At 39.7% G+C, this 14,134-nt stretch overlaps 2 protein-coding genes across 2 annotated transcripts; one reads left to right on the forward strand and one right to left on the reverse strand.

Moving 5' to 3' along the window:
* Positions 1-1,125: 1,125 nt before the first annotated feature.
* On the reverse strand, positions 1,126-5,477 carry LOC306825604 (UDP-glucuronosyltransferase 2C1-like). The gene is made up of 3 exons (XM_079346442.1): positions 5,395-5,477; positions 3,772-3,844; positions 1,126-2,765 (listed from the first exon to the last, which is right to left on the reverse strand). The coding sequence occupies exon 3, from the start codon at positions 2,744-2,746 to the stop codon at positions 1,145-1,147; it is 1,602 nt and encodes a 533-aa protein (XP_079202568.1). The 5' UTR covers positions 2,747-2,765; positions 3,772-3,844; positions 5,395-5,477; the 3' UTR covers positions 1,126-1,144.
* LOC306825606 (ubiquitin-conjugating enzyme E2 Q2-like) lies at positions 5,403-14,069 on the forward strand. The gene is made up of 13 exons (XM_079346444.1): positions 5,403-5,680; positions 7,820-7,924; positions 8,027-8,149; positions 8,235-8,291; positions 8,398-8,550; positions 9,775-9,859; positions 9,967-10,027; positions 10,135-10,225; positions 10,325-10,383; positions 11,061-11,109; positions 11,202-11,297; positions 11,588-11,654; positions 11,745-14,069. Exons 1-13 carry the CDS (start codon positions 5,522-5,524, stop codon positions 11,774-11,776), a joined length of 1,137 nt encoding a protein of 378 aa, XP_079202570.1. The 5' UTR covers positions 5,403-5,521; the 3' UTR covers positions 11,777-14,069.
* Positions 14,070-14,134: the final 65 nt, after the last annotated feature.

Here is a 14,134-nt window from a genome sequence, read left to right on the forward strand (position 1 = left end):
CAAACTTGCAATCACCCCAAAATTAAATAAAAAAGGGAGACAAAAAGGCTCCACTAAAATTTATAATGTACACTGCAAAACGTTGTTTTATATATAGGTCTTAATCATGACAACAGACAATCACATTTTCCCATTTTATGAGGAAAAGTCAAAATCACTGTCTTGCAGGTTTACAAATAAAGCAGCAATATGTATTGTCTGGCACATAGTGTCAAAAATTGGTACTGCAGTCCACTGGTTTAGTGGTACTCTGAATTTTTCCCACAAATGTGTTTTCTTTAAGTGACCCATCCAGGATTAATGACCTCTGTTATGAACAGTGCATGGAAGAGTACTCTTGCATATTTAGGTAGCGCATACTCGCCAATTAGAGGGACAGTAGGGAGTGTCATCCCATCACGATCCTAAAAACGGCAGCATACTTATGAATATTGTCAATCAATCATTGGTGTGATTGGAGATTTAGAAGTGGGTATACCCGATAGAGACTGAGAATTAAGTCAGTATACCCTGCACTACACCACTGCTGCAGTCCAAATTCAAAACAGAGCTGTCTCCTCCTCCATAGAGTCGATACACACAGGTTGAAATGTGACGTACACTTCAGTGTTTGGCTATCTCAGAATCGTATTAAAAGCTTTTGTGCTCTTAACTTCTCTTGATGCATCAAAAGCATCTCCAAGTGTTGTCCTAGGTTGACCCCGTTTCAGGTCGTGAAGCTTATTAGAAAAATGCAGAGGTTTTTCAGGGAAGTAGAATCAATTATGTCTGATGATCCAGTCTTCTTACACTTTTATCGCTGTATCACCTGTTGGTACTTTGCCATAATAACTGGTCTGATATCTGACAAACCCAGAGGCGTCTAGAAGGGCTATGTAGGGGTTCCTTAAAACCGCTTACCTTCTCTGGAGAGGACAAATCCTGGCTGCATTGTTGTCGGAGAAGCCAGCACTTCAATGTATCATGTGTCCGTAATGTCTGATGATATCTTAAGTTAATTTTATGCAGTAAATTCATTTAGTAGATATGTTACATATTGCTTCTTTAAACTGTAAACGTAGACATCTTCATATAAACAGAATTGTCTATGTCATGTTCAGTAACATTTTGATTTAAAACCCCAAAAACATATTTCATTTTAATGTCATTCATGTTTAACTTTTCTCCACAGAGAAAACTTCTTCCACACAAACCTCACAAGTAAAATGCAGACGGTTGTTACAAGAAAAATAACTGCCAACAAAGCAGTGATGACATCCACAGAGTTGTAAACAAACCAGGACATTTTGTAAGACTCCGTCTTCAGATGAGCGGCTCCTTTATGTCTTATTACATATTCTATCCAAAACACTGCCTGGTCCAGTGGTTTCATGGGCTGATCTCTGTGCAATCTGGAGAGAGTCTGCATGTTTTCCCTGTAGGAGGAATTGTAAAGAGCTGCCGTCAAGGCTTCTCCAAAGATGTGTCTATCAAGAACAGCGATATCAACAATCACAGCTCCTCCCTTTGCTTGGATTCTCGACAAGTTATCCGGCTGATCAAAGAATAAGGGAAGTCCGACCACGGCTACCCCGTGGTAAATTGCCTCCTGAACCCCATTGGTGCCTCCGTGGGTCACAAACACTCTAGTTTTAGGATGTCCTAAGAGGTCTTTCTGTGGCAGCCAGTTGACCATTAATGTGTTGTTGCCAAGGTTGGATGGCCTTTGTCCCATATAACGCCATATGACCTTCTGGGGCAGCTGTGCAAAGGCTGCAGCTATCTCTTCAGCAATATCTTGAGGAAGCTTCCCGACCAAAGTTCCTAAAGTCATCACAACGACGCCGTGGTCTCCGGAGCTCTGGACAAACTCTTCAAGCTCCGCAGGGAGCGGCTTTGGAGGTTTACACTGAAATCCACCCATGTAGACAATATTTGGCATCGTTGGACGTGGAAATTCAAAAACAAAATCATTTCTCATCAGCCATATGTCAGCATCAAGGAAAAATGTTGAGTAATCCACATCAGGGCCAAAGTACTTCTTAACTAGTGGTTTGTAATGAGGTTCTGTCATGCATGATAGTGTGTACGTCCCAAGCACATAACTGAAAACATTGGTTACTCTTTGAAAGAAGGTCATCTTATCTGTAAACTCCGTTGCAGTGAAAGGGATGTACGACAGAGGGGAGGGGGCAATAAGGAAATGACCTTCCCCTTGAATGGTCCATCTGACGTTGAACACAAGGGGAACCTGAAGTTGACGTGCCAGCATGGCCCCTCCGCCAATACCTGGATCGGTCAAAACCAGGTCATATTTGTCCTCATGTAAAGACTGCATCAGGTTTTTATCTTCGAACATCTGAACGACCATTTCACTCATTCCCTTATGGAACTCAGTGAACTGATCCACAATCAGCCGCTGCATCTGAATTCTAATCCAGATGTGGGACCATAAAGATGTACGCTTATCCTGAAGCCGAAACTCCAACTGTTTAGACAAAAAGGTTTCAAAGTTTTCCTCAAATCCATTAGGCCTGGGAAGAGTGACAGAGGTGTAAAGGGGAGACTTCTCACTGATGTACCAGCTGTCTGAAGTCCGGATCACGGTGACCTCGTGGCCTTTGGCATGCAGTTCCTCAATGAGTACTTTCATGTTTACCCAATGGCTTCCATCAAGTGGAAACACTAGGATTTTGCCCCCACATGCAATTGATAGTTGAATCAACAGTAGAGCAAAGTTGATCAGTGACGAGTGAGGCCTCTTCATACTTATGACCCTCAGTGACCTTGAAACACAAAAACAAGTCAGTAAGAGAGTAATGCCTGTCTTGTTTAAACATGTTTTTTGTGGTCTTAGTACAAAATGGTTCAGTAATAGTATGTTAATACAGTTTTTTAAACACTGGACATATAGATAATGTAAAAGTTTTCCTTTCAGTAATATTTTAATTCAATCCTACTTTATACTCTTACTCAAACACATTTAAGATGGAAAATGCTACCATAGTGTGTAATGATAGCATAGTCCATAACATACTGGATATCAAATAAAGCAATCAGAAAATACTAACTTATTAATTACAAACTGTATATGAATTGTCACCGTATGGGGAGCAAGTTTTTATGCTTTATTATTTCAGATTTCAGGAGGAGTGTATCTCAATTGACATTTTTTCTCTTTCAAACAGCTAGCAATTCCCGTACAGAGTCACTTTAAAACACCACTACTCACTGCATTTTCACAGGAAGGCAAAGGAAAGTAGGTTTTGATACTTAATTATAAAACTTTATTTTAGATTTCAGAGGAAGCATATCTCAATAGAAGAATAATAAGAGTCCCTATACTGCACAGATCTGCTTGGTATAGCAAATCTCAATGGGTAGCACTATTCAGTAAAACACCTGTGCATAACACTTGTAAAACACAACACAAACTAATGATTAAACTCGTGGATGGAGTCTTTTGATGCTTCACGTGTCAGCTATTTGAGGTGTAAGCATTTTTTAAACGACGTGAGTCCTAAAAAGGTAGAACTACATTTTTATAAAAAGGTCATATGTAGACTAAAGTTCAAATCAATTATTCGTGTGTTGACCAGTTCTGTACCGATACAGCAATTACAATATCTCATAACTTTTCATAACTGGAAAACATATCAATGTTAAAACAGTTCTCAGTAGCAAATCGAGATTGCTTAATCACTCCACACTCACATGTAACTACTAAGATGTTTCAGTAAAATATATCCATGGACTTTTATGTGCTATCAAAGCTATTAAACAAACACTTACCCAAATCCACTTTTTCAGGAAAGGCATCCAACGTCAAAGTGTCAGTTATGCAATGTAGCACATTTTTGAACACCTGAGAAGAAAAGTGTAGAGAAAGCACCTCCCTGTCGTTAAGCCAAAAGCATGACAGGCTGACATGTAGCAACATGCACTATATGTGTACAGCTCTGTTATAAAATAAGGTGTGTATGGCTGTAGATAAGGGCTGTGTTTTGTAATGTTTTTACTGCTCACTGTACTGCTGCAACTTGGGTTCAGTTGAGAGAGGAACGCATTTATCTCTGGAGCCATCTAGTGCCAAGTCAGAGTATATCTCTTGTTCAATTGCTCATAGTTGAATGGGAGTAACATTAACCTAAACATACACATGGCCTAAAATGATATTCAAAGTCCCACATTTTCAGTTGAAAACAAAAATCCTTGGTAAAAGTGCTGTCTTTTACAATAGATTACACTTCTGATTAAATATTCTAGTTTTTAAACTTTCACATGATCAGTCAAAAATCATTACATGAGGATATTTTAAAAAACATTTAGTTTGTAGATTTACCAGCAGTTACCATCTCCTTTAATTTTAACTTGTGTCTGAACAATAATAATTAACTAATAAATGAGCTCACTGATTATGAATATGACCTGCATTTTTGGGCTGTTATGAGAACAGACTTGTATCCATTTGGTACTCAGAAGGCTGATTTATTAAACCTTTGTTAATCATATGAAAAAAAATGTTGCATTATGATTGCCTTGTGTGCTGTTTGCTCATCTATGATGCTCTGTTACATGTGACTGTAGACACTGCTGCTCCATTTTTGAATACAGAGTTGCTGAGAGGTCATAGGTGGCACCATTTCTTTATGATCCCAAGCAATATTTTCTGCATTATATTTTCCATTCATGGTGGGATATCAGGGAAATATCAGGCAATAATATTGGCCAGCTAATGTAATGGCACTGCACTTGTTACACTTACAACAAAGTGTACTGTTTCAACTAATCGGAGGTGGCCAAAGGCAGTGACATAATGGATTATTTGTCCTTCCTATATATATTTTTTTTCTGAATAATTCTATACTGTAAATTAACACATGATACAGTGATTTATTTTAAGACTTTGGGGTTCAAAAAAATAAGATTAGATAAAAAAATAGATTTAGATTGAAAATAAATGCTCTATATTTATGCTTGAACAACATGAATCTGGATACTTTTCACACTTTGTTAGAAAAATATGTTCAATTAAATATGATTATTGCTTGAATCTTAAGGATTACTGTATGGTATTGATTAGATATTTACTTAAGTAGGCTTCATGCCTGCTTTTCTTCCCTTAAGAGACCCACACAGGGACAGGGAGTAGAGGACACTCATCATTATTATAAATTGTAATAGTAGTAGTTTTGATTGGCTGCTATGGGACGTAAACTACTATGAAATTACTATAATAGTGTTGTGTCCTTTGTTTTGTTTTTAAATGCTGACCAAAATAAACTTAATCTCACTTCATTTCATATTAGGTCTATGTAACAATATAGATAAATATGTTGAAATACATTTGATCTAAATGAAAGTTGGGCAGTGTGGGTGACCTGTCAGATGCTCAGTGCGCATCATGAACCTCACCCTCCAGCCCTTTGTTGTTGTTCTCACGCTAACATGCGAGATCCGTAGAAGCGACTCACTGCGCGGTCACATCCCGCCCCGACTTCCCCCTGCTGCCAGCGGCCTGGTGCTTTGAGATGAGGAGAAGATGTCGGTGTCGGGGCTGAAGGCCGAATTGAAGTTTCTGGAGTCCATTTTTGACCCAAACCACGAACGATTCAGAATAATAGACTGGAAACCCGATGAACTCAGTTGCCAATTCAACGTAACAGGAGAGAAGCTGCTGATCATTCACTGCAACATCACGGTGAGTCCAGGCCAGGCCACCGACTATCAACTGAAACCAAACCACCGAGAGGGGACGGCTTCATGTTTACAAATTAAATACGACTAAAGTGCTCGCTTAAACCACGCGTTGTGTTTAGCCTTAAACACACAAGTAACCCAGATGATTAACGAAAAATAAGACCTGGTGGTTTTAAATACACTTCAAAAACTACAAGCGGAAAAAACCGTCGTTTAGTAACGACGCTGCTGTAGCTTGTGCTAGCCTGAAAGTAACGTTGACGCTAGCTTGTCTCGTTAGCCCAAATAACTGCGTTACTGTGTGCAGTAATACGGCGGATAACTTTGTAAACACTCAACAAACACATCTATTATTATGCTCAACTTAATTCGGTAGAGACACGGGGGACTTTGGCTTTTTAACGTCGTGTATTAAATTACACAGTAATGTGAACATCCGTAGAGTGTCTTTTTGATTTATTTAACGTAAAATAGAAGAATGTTGTTTCAGTAAATAGACGGATCCCACTGACGAAGTTAACTAAAGCTGTGATCCTTTCAGGGAAACAAAACATGTAGAGAGAGCCTTAACACCTTTAATATGAAGCAGACAGGTCTGTACTGTAATGTTTTAGGGTTTTATAAAATATATATATTTTCAACCAACTAATAATGTGAGTTGTGTATTTTACATAAAATGTTCCTGATTGGGCCGGGGATATAGGTATTGTAGCCGCATTATTATAACGTAAATATTCATCAACTTATTTTTAATAATCATTTTGTGCAGCTGACTCATAAACCTACATCTAAAAAGCATCGGGCCATGGTGTTTTTGTATGGTTCAGGTAGCACAGATCATTAACATAAATTCAAGCCTAAACCAAATCAAACCATGACCACATCCTCTTTTCTAAGCAAAAACACCAGCTTGTCTTTGGGCTGCTGGTGGACACAGTCTATTGAAGAGTTCTCCTTTTTAACTCAACTGTTTTAATGTTTTATTGACACAAAAGAGACGGGAGGTGTTGCAAATAATGAACACTATCATACTAGTTACATTGGATGGTGTTGTTTTTCAGTTAGTCTTTGTATGTTATATTAAATAATAATATATCTGTCTCTATCAAATAAACTATAAAGAACTACACTGTGTGCCCTTCAGTGATTTTGATCAGTGAGGTGTGAAAGGTAAAAACAAGCCTAAAACAACACTTAAATAAAACATAAGAAGCAATTACCAATATATATAGTGTAATTAAAAAATGTCCGATATAAAGAATATTAAAACACTCCAAATGTACAAAGAGTGCATGAGAGAAAATAAATGTAAAGTCCAGTGTGCGTTAATAGAATCAGTTTCAGCCTTCATTACTGTGGCAGTGTAGACCCACCTGGTCTAGCCAAACAGTTATAGGAAGAGTAGGTAGAGATGAAAAACATGTAAAACATTGCTGCTTACCTGTAATACCTTCTTTTAAGAGAAGAATCGGTTACGACAGGACATGATGTAAATTGACGGTACTTGAATGTGTTTTCATTGTGGTTGGTCCCATAAGGTATGCAAGTTAAAATGTTCAATGCTAATGTCTTCATGCAGTCAGAAACAGATAATTGTAATTGTAATCAAATCTTGTCAGTTAAAAGGTGGTAACGTTCATGTTTTGTCCATATCAGAATTATTAAAAATCAGCAAATAGTTTTAAATCTACAGCATGCTCTATAGATATATGTGCAGTATTTTCTTTTTCTGGGTGCTTAATATTATGTATACATCATGTACTGTATAGAACCATAAATGACACTTTTGGACTTTGTATAGAGTGCATTTAATACTACATCCAAGTCCAGCTGTAGATTTGTTTACTGCATAACCATCTTCATCATACATGCCACAGGTTTAGTGTCCCTCTCATGCTCCCATAGGTGCTCCTGAGGTTATGTACAGTGGGCTGCTGTGTGTGCTGAGACATTTGGGTTGGATACCATTTAAAACTTGTGCTTAAAATGAAATGTTTCATGTCACAGGAAATGTCCTCATCATGAAATGCAACATGGTTTTGTTTAAAAGAGGTCATTTCCAAACCGTAGGTCTTCCATCTATTAACTTCACTTCACAAACATCAGTGGCTAACATGTCCTGCTGTTGACTCTGTTGTAGGAATCGTACCCCTCAACGCCCCCGATATGGTTTGTTGACTCAGATGATCCGAGTCTGGCTGAAGTGTTGGAGCGCTTGGAGGATGTGAGAAAGGGCAGCACATTGGTAAGTCTGCTGATGTGGGTCAATGTTAATTCAGGTAAAGTTGTTGTTTTTTGTTTTTTTTTACTTCTTGGTGTTGTTTTGTCTCGCTGCCGTCCCCCACAGCTCCTTCAGCAGCTGAAGCGTCTCATTTGTGACCTCTGCCGGCTTTACAACCTGCCACAACATCCTGATGTAGAGATGCTGGACCAGCCTCTACCTGCCGGCCCAATCACCCAAGAGAAAAAGGTAGTTATCTTTAACAGAAGAAAATGCACGTTTATTTTGTGGCATTCAGGGTGTGTCTATTGACGGTGGTTTCCTCACACTACAGCATGGCCCTTCAGATGAGGTGACGTCAGAGGAGGAGGAGGAGGAAGACATGGGAGAGGTGACTTTGTTTATTTTTTTTACAGCTCAGAAGATTCAAAACATTTTAACAAACTGGTCGAATTAGTTTGACATCCTGTTTCTAAATACAAATTATACAACTGCAGCAGGACATTGACCTGGACCAAGACCTGGACCATTACGAAATGAAAGAAGAGGAGCCAGTAGATGGTAAAAAGTCGGAGGATGACGGCATAGAAAAAGAAAATCTGGCCGTCTTGGAGAAGATTCGTAAAAACCAGAGGCAGGATCACTTGAATGTAAGTGCTCCGTTATTCCATGAATTCATTCTTTGAATGGAGACTGTGTTTTTAGTTGATGTCTCAGTCAATAGATTCATGTCATTGAAGGTTTTGGTTCTTGTGTGGGGGGGGGGGGGGGGTAACCGCTGTCTCACACATGTGTGGAGGCTGTAGTCCTCATCGCTGGGAGCAGGGTCCCTTTGCTGCTAACCATCCCTCACACTCCACTTCCTGTCTCTACCTCAGCTGGCCTTTCTAATAACGGGGAAAAAAGACCCTGAAAAAAGAAGATTCAGTTTGTTGTCACTTCTATGATACACTCCCAGCATACATGGATGTGAAACGCTGTTCTTCCCCGATCAGGACGCAATAATATTCTCTTCAATTCTAAATGCTTATCAAACCTCGTCAGATGTAATGAGATGTCTCATTTGTTATTAGTTGAAGTTGTACAACATGTTATCACTGTGCTGTGATGACACGGTTATCTGCAGGCCATCTTCACAACCTGTACAGCAGCGTTTAATTTTCCAAATGTTTCTTAAATAACTTCTTCATGGAGAGATTTTCTTCTTCCTCGGTCTTGGTAGTTGACATAGATGTGATTTCAGTTGTTTTCTTTATTCTCGGATATATATTCATGTTTCTCTCAGCGTGACCATCAGCAGCAGACGGGCTCATTGTTCCTCTTTCTGCAGACTAAGTGTTGCTGCCGTCCAACAAAGAGTTTAACTGTTGGCTTGCTGTGGTAGTGGGTGTTACTGGTTTTACACACTGCCGTCTCATCCAGCGTTTACATGAATCACATGACGTCTATCCACAATACTGTTGTTGAGATCGATTTAATTACACTAAAACAGGACGTAAGTTGTCAATAAATACTCGTCTCACATCTTAAACTTTACTGTCGATGCACGGAGCGGCCTTGAGTTCTGACTTCAGGGGGGGCGGTCCTGAAGACGTATCAGACTTGACAATTCTGAATTTCTGACCTCGGAGATGAAATGGAACGCACCATAAATGCTGATAAGAGCACCGTTTGTACATGAGCTTAACTGTACTCTCAGTACCGTCCAATCACGTACCGTCTTCGGCACCCATCCTTCGTGACAGAAATGAATGAAACGTTCACCTGAGGATCTGCGATGTCACTCACTCAGAGCTGCACGCCTCTCTCAAACCGGATCTTCTGATATGTTCAGGGGTCTCACCATTTCTGTCATCGACCTTTCTGTGTTGCAGGGTGCAGTGTCAGGCTCTGTCCAAGCCTCAGACCGCCTAATGAAGGAACTCAGGGAGATCTACAGGTCACAGAGTTACAAGACAGGTGATTGTAAAGATGCATTTCTTCACAGAAATCTTTTTTTTTTTTTTTTTTTAATCATCTTATCTGCAGATTCAAGTCAAGCTCTGCGTTTGTCTCTGATTTCACAGGTATTTATTCGGTCGAACTAGTCAGTGACAGCCTTTATGACTGGCATGTCAAGTTAAGGACGTAAGTTCTCAAATTAATTTGATTATATTATTTTACAGCTTTTTAAATGTCGGATACTTTCTCTTTTCTGTCCGATTTGACCTCCGATTTTTGTTCTTTAATTGCAGGGTAGACCCAGATAGTCCACTACACAGTGACTTACAGGTCTTAAAAGAAAAGGAAGGAGTGGACTATATTCTGCTCAATTTCTCTTATAAAGTAAGTGTAATGATGGTCTTTGTTTATATTGGTGTTTTGTGACAGTTGTGGTCGTGTCCTCGAGAGTTAATTGTTTTTTTCTTCTTCTTCTTGTGACAGGATAATTTCCCTTTTGACCCACCGTTTGTACGGGTTGTCTCACCTGTGCTGTCCGGGGGGTGAGTGTGTGGAGAACCCTGCCTGCATCTGTCGACAACAGACCGCCTCTTTAGGAGCTTTTCATTCAGTGCAGAGAGTTAAACTCCCAGTATGAGTTTGTACTGTGGATGTAAATAGAAAAAAAAAAAAGTCAAAAGTGCTGACGGTGACTGAACATGTTCTGTGAGGCAGATGTGTAGGTGCTGTGCGCTTCCTGCTAACAAAGGTCACATCAGATCCTTTTTAAAGGTCAAGTTGAGTTATGATAGGCTTTTATTGTGTTCTACATGCGATATGATTTGTGTTTAAAGGGAACTATCTAAACGTGCACTCAACACAGTGCAGGCTTTGAAACTCCTTTTACAAAGAACTCAGATCATCGAGGCCACTTTTGGTCCGATTGAGGTTTTAGAGAGTAGATCAATACCCAACCACATTTTCTGTGTGTGTTACGCCGACGTGTGAGCGTTAACGAACAGACCTCTGGATCTCCCACAATGCAACAGTATCTACATTCACATTGCTTCGTTCCATTATTCAAAATCTCACACGACCAATCGAGCCATCGTTGAAGCAGTTTGAGCGTCACAGCATTAGCAAAAAGTCCTGTGAACACTTTTCCTTGTCGAATGTACAGTATACACCTGCTCTGATAATTTACCATTTTAAAACTAAACCTTGATTCTTTGTCTTACAGTTATGTCCTAGGAGGAGGGGCCTTGTGCATGGAGCTTCTCACGAAACAGGTGTGTGAATTATTCCTAAATGAGCACTTGTAGTCGTGCTCATGTTTAACGTCAGGATTCATGGTTTGTGTGTGTGGTCTTTTGTTTTTTAGGGCTGGAGCAGTGCCTATTCCATAGAGTCTGTCATCATGCAGATTAATGCAACTCTGGTTAAAGGAAAAGCCAGGGTGCAGTTTGGAGCCAATAAGGTATCTCATATCAGCTCTGTGAACTATATGTTAGCAGTGAATGTGCCGGCATCTCTCTGTCATAAAGTAACATGGGCTATTTTATGCTATTTATATGTTATTTGGATCCAGTAGAATAATGGCTGATAATGATAGGACCGTAAGATGTAGACTGACAGGCAATAACATTCATAAACTTTGCTTTTTGTACTTTTTTTTTGACTGCAAACGTCCAATACATCTGACATGTACCGCAGAAACACTTTCTGAGCATCTCCGTAAACATCATTTGTTTTTGTTGTTTTTTTCAGAACCAGTACAATCTTGCCAGAGCACAACAGTCGTACAAATCACTCGTGCAGATACATGAAAAGAATGGTGAGTAAATATTTGTGAGGCGTTCGGGCCCAATAGTCACACAACAGTTTGGACCCTTTAACAAAGAGCTTTGTCTGTATGTTTCTGCAGGCTGGTACACACCACCTAAAGAGGACGGATAAACAGAGCTACTACCACTATGCACTGAGAACATGTCTTTGGGTCAAAGTATTTTGTTTTCTTTGGAATATTTGCCCCCCCTCCCCTCCCCTCCCCCCCGACCTCTCTGGGGATTCGTCATCTTTCATGCTGAAACCATCTCGTCGGCTCATCGGACAGGTACTCCTTCGCCTACTGCTCCGGGGGGGAAAAAAAGAGCTGGTTCTGGTGTCACTCGACTTCTCCTCTCAGTGTTGTAGTGAGGACGAGGATGTGAGGGAATCACTCGTCCCGTTTTCGAAACACGCTCATTTGTCTTTTTAAAAAAAGAACTTTTCTCCCTCGAAGTGTGGGGAAATGCTTTTTCTTTTAGCTGCTTTGACAAAGTGGGCTCCACAAACAGTTTTTCTCCTCTCCGAATGGAAAGTTTTAAAAAGAAGATTGACATGGACACTCTTCAGCTGGCACCTGGCTGCACCTGTTTTTATTAACTCCAATCTCCTCTTTATTTAATTTCCCCTCTTTTTTGTTTTTTGTTTTTGGAAATTAACTGGTACTTAAATGCAAAAATTGTTTTAGAAGTTTAATTTGATTTTTGTTTTTATTATTTCAGCCTTATCGAGAATAATTGAGCCACAACATTAAAAAGCATCTTTAAAATTGAAATCCTTACTTCCATGCTGTATCTTTAAGCCCTCACTGTTAAAGAAGTGCAACAGATACTGGGCCAATCAGAATCAAAAATGGACATGAATTAAGACGAGAGGTGAATGTCTTTTTCCAGAGGATATAATGTTGAGTGTTATAGTCCTAACGCTGAAGCTCTGTTTGCCTTTTTTCTGTCCACACGTCAAGTTTGGTCGTTCTGTTCAGTAGATGCAGAGCATGATGGCAGGTTTGCTGTTAGCAGCCGTCATAAAGAACGTCATTGACTTCACCGAAAGCAGAACTGTACTGGGATGAAATGAAGGGTGTTCAGAAGTGATTTCTTTTCTTAATCATTCCTCACAGGTTTTGCAGCTAAATGTGTGCATCAGATCTTGACATGAATTGATTGTAGCGTTTTCTTTTTTCCTTTGCCCAGTTTAAATATTGAGACTGTTACCTTGTCACGATCTCTCTCTTCCCCTGACCCCACCTTTAGTTCTCTCAGTCAGCGACCAAATGTCACTCACAGAGCTTCCTTCACCACAACACAACACCACAGATGTGTTTTTGGTTTATTACGAAATAGATGATTTCTTGTGTGTTAATAACCGACCTCTAACACTTCAAATTTCACTTTAACCATGCAATACACCGTGGTACTACTTCAGTACTGCTGCTCCCAATGCTACAGGACACGCACTGTATTAATCCGGTGGCTCTTTTGCAGCTTATCTGTTAACACTGTCAGCTAAAGTATGTTTGAATGGCAACTCAGGTAACAAACAATACTAGGAAGGGAAATCTGGACATGCACAGTTTGAGTTTGGGGTTATTTGACGCTTGATGAATTTACCCTCTCATCTGATTTCAAAGAAAATGAAAGAGCTTTATAATAAAATGGGCCACTTGTTTAATCTAATTCAAGCGGTGCAAGAAGAAGGGCCCTTACAAAAACATGCTTTTTGAACAGGATTGTAGCAGCATTGTGACCAGCCCAGTGAATGGCTCACGCGTACAAACGGCTGTTTCTTACAGACTGATGGCGAGGAGCTTCTCAGCGTGTGAACTTGAAGTATTTCTCATAAACAACTTTCGCATAACTGGCAATAATGTGCCTGGAGAGGTCAAATCTAACAAAAGACACACATTGTTAGCGTAATATTTTAATCTGTTCATTTTAGGTTGTTTTTTTTCCCCCCTCCGCACACTTCTCCACATCCTGTTGTTAAATGTGTGATATATTTCATGAAGGAGGCGTTTTCAGGTGGTCGTTACCTCTACGTGGGCTGTTTTCCAGCGGTACAAGGGAGATGAACGGCGACCCTTTCCCCACTTTTAACAACCCACCACCTGGTGTGCTCCCCTCTCCTAAAAAAAAAAAAAAAAAGCCAAAACTGCTCAGAGGGGACGTAAAGAGATGATGGAACTCGAAGGGGAGGCCTTGGTGAACAGACTTGCACGCTTCTCTAACTGGACTGTGTTTCAAATATTCATTTATCTCCGCTGTTGATTGATTTTCTGGCACCAACCAACAGATGATCAGGTCTGCTAGGGTTGGCTCGTGTTGGTTTTATTTTATTTTTCATTTTCCATTTGAAGACATTTTGACCATGTACAGTAATTTGTAAACTTGCATCAAGTTTATGAATAAAGAATTTTAAGATTAAAGCTGTTTCCCTTTGCGTTATTGGAGTCTTTTTAAAGAGGACATGTTATTCAGTGACTTTATTGAT

This window comes from Symphodus melops (genome assembly GCF_947650265.1).
Source record: "Symphodus melops genome assembly, chromosome: 6".
Lineage (NCBI taxonomy): Eukaryota > Metazoa > Chordata > Actinopteri > Labriformes > Labridae > Symphodus > Symphodus melops.

Excerpts from the sequence above, each read along its gene's own strand:
- LOC306825604 (XM_079346442.1), bottom strand. The coding sequence starts at position 2,746 with ATGAAGAGGCCTCACTCGTCACTGATCAACTTTGCTCTACTGTTGATT.
- LOC306825606 (XM_079346444.1), top strand. The coding sequence starts at position 5,522 with ATGTCGGTGTCGGGGCTGAAGGCCGAATTGAAGTTTCTGGAGTCCATT. Across the intron at positions 8,150-8,234 it reads CAATCACCCAAGAGAAAAAG|CATGGCCCTTCAGATGAGGT; the intron begins GTAGTTATCTTT and ends CTCACACTACAG. Across the intron at positions 10,384-11,060 it reads TCACCTGTGCTGTCCGGGGG|TTATGTCCTAGGAGGAGGGG; the intron begins GTGAGTGTGTGG and ends TTTGTCTTACAG.